Below are 1,285 nucleotides of genomic sequence, written 5' to 3'. Positions count from 1 at the left end.
AATGCATGGCAGGCCCTTAAACTTGTAGGGCTGTGTCATCTAGGTCCATCAACTTTGAAAATGCATTTTTGGGTCCCTAATCTAATCAAATCGTGCACTGCAGGTCCAAAGCGCCACTGGGGCGCTTTTTAGCCAACGTGGCCGCGCCAGCGTGGCGTCCAGCCCGTTTTTGGCGGGAAGTTTACCGCCAGAAGGGAGGTACAAGTTTGCAATATGCCCCCTCTATCCTTTTAATTCCATATCCCAGTCTCCCTCTCTCTATCGCCCCCCCTCTCTCTGTTCGTCCCAGGCGCCCCATCCGCTCCCTCCCCGCCGGCCCGCCTGTTGCAGTCCTCTCCCTCCCTGCCGCCCCGTCCTCTCAGATTGGCATTCATGACTGGAGGATCCGGCTCTCCGGGCCCAGATCCGGTGAGTGCTGATGGGCTCCCACTCATCATTTGCACCGACTACGGATTGAGGAGGGTGGTGAGGCGCAAATCCCAGCAACCATGGAGTGCAGGTCAAATCTTCTACTGTTGCCCGCTGCATAAGGTGAGGATTCAATCGATTTGGTGTTTTAGTGGTTGAAGTGGAGTAACTATTGAATGGAGTATGTATGCAGAAGGATGGAAGCGGCTGTCCATTTTGGTTCTGGAAAGAGGACTACATGAAGGTTCTTGGCGACAGGGTAGTACAAGCTCCAGTTGCAGGTGCATACATTGGAGCTGGGTCGATGCAGGTAGCTGAATCAAGTATGCAAGAATGTGATTCAAGGATGAAAGGAGTACCTGGCTTCGATGGCAGTGTATTTGTGAGGAAGGAAGTAGACATGGTAGGTTTATGTCAAGAAATTGTTAGGTTATTGAAGCTGTTATGCTTTGTAGGTGTCTGTATGCTCATTGTCATGTTGCTGAGTGTGTTTGTTCAGCTGATGAAGTGAGACAAGAGTACTCATGAGACAATGTGCACCCTCTTTGTAATGACAAGTTTAATCTTATGGAATGGAAACACAATATTTTCATCCAAATATGTAACTGGTTACTGCATTCATCACACATTCAGTAATGACATTGTGAGCACAACCCTAGCATTAGCATGAGATGGTAAAAGACCAACAAAAGTATGTGATGTAGCTATACAAAAGCATCACAGTCACAAAAGTATGTGATGTAGCTATACAAAAGCATCACAGTCACTGCAAGAACTATGGCATTGTTTATGGTCCTGCTATACAAAAGCTTTGAAATGTGCCTTCATGCATCATTCTTTGGAGCCTTTGCCTTCTTTGGAGATTTAGCCTTTTTTG

The 1,285-nt window shown here is 47.2% G+C and overlaps 1 protein-coding gene across 1 annotated transcript; it reads left to right on the top strand.

The window, feature by feature from the left end:
- Positions 1–976, top strand: LOC120659794. The gene is made up of 2 exons (XM_039938026.1): positions 1–531; positions 602–976. The coding sequence occupies exons 1-2, from the start codon at positions 373–375 to the stop codon at positions 917–919; spliced, it is 477 nt and encodes a 158-aa protein (XP_039793960.1). The 5' UTR covers positions 1–372; the 3' UTR covers positions 920–976.
- Positions 977–1,285: the final 309 nt, after the last annotated feature.

This window comes from Panicum virgatum, chromosome 2N (assembly GCF_016808335.1).
Source record: "Panicum virgatum strain AP13 chromosome 2N, P.virgatum_v5, whole genome shotgun sequence".
Lineage (NCBI taxonomy): Eukaryota > Viridiplantae > Streptophyta > Magnoliopsida > Poales > Poaceae > Panicum > Panicum virgatum.
Note: the sequence above shows the minus strand (reverse complement) of the source record. Positions and strands in the feature narration are given on the sequence as shown.

Bases quoted from the DNA above. Each gene is read 5' to 3' on its own strand.
- LOC120659794 (XM_039938026.1), top strand. From the start codon at position 373: ATGACTGGAGGATCCGGCTCTCCGGGCCCAGATCCGGTGAGTGCTGAT. The intron at 532-601 runs GTGAGGATTCAA...GTATGTATGCAG, and splicing joins ACTGTTGCCCGCTGCATAAG to AAGGATGGAAGCGGCTGTCC.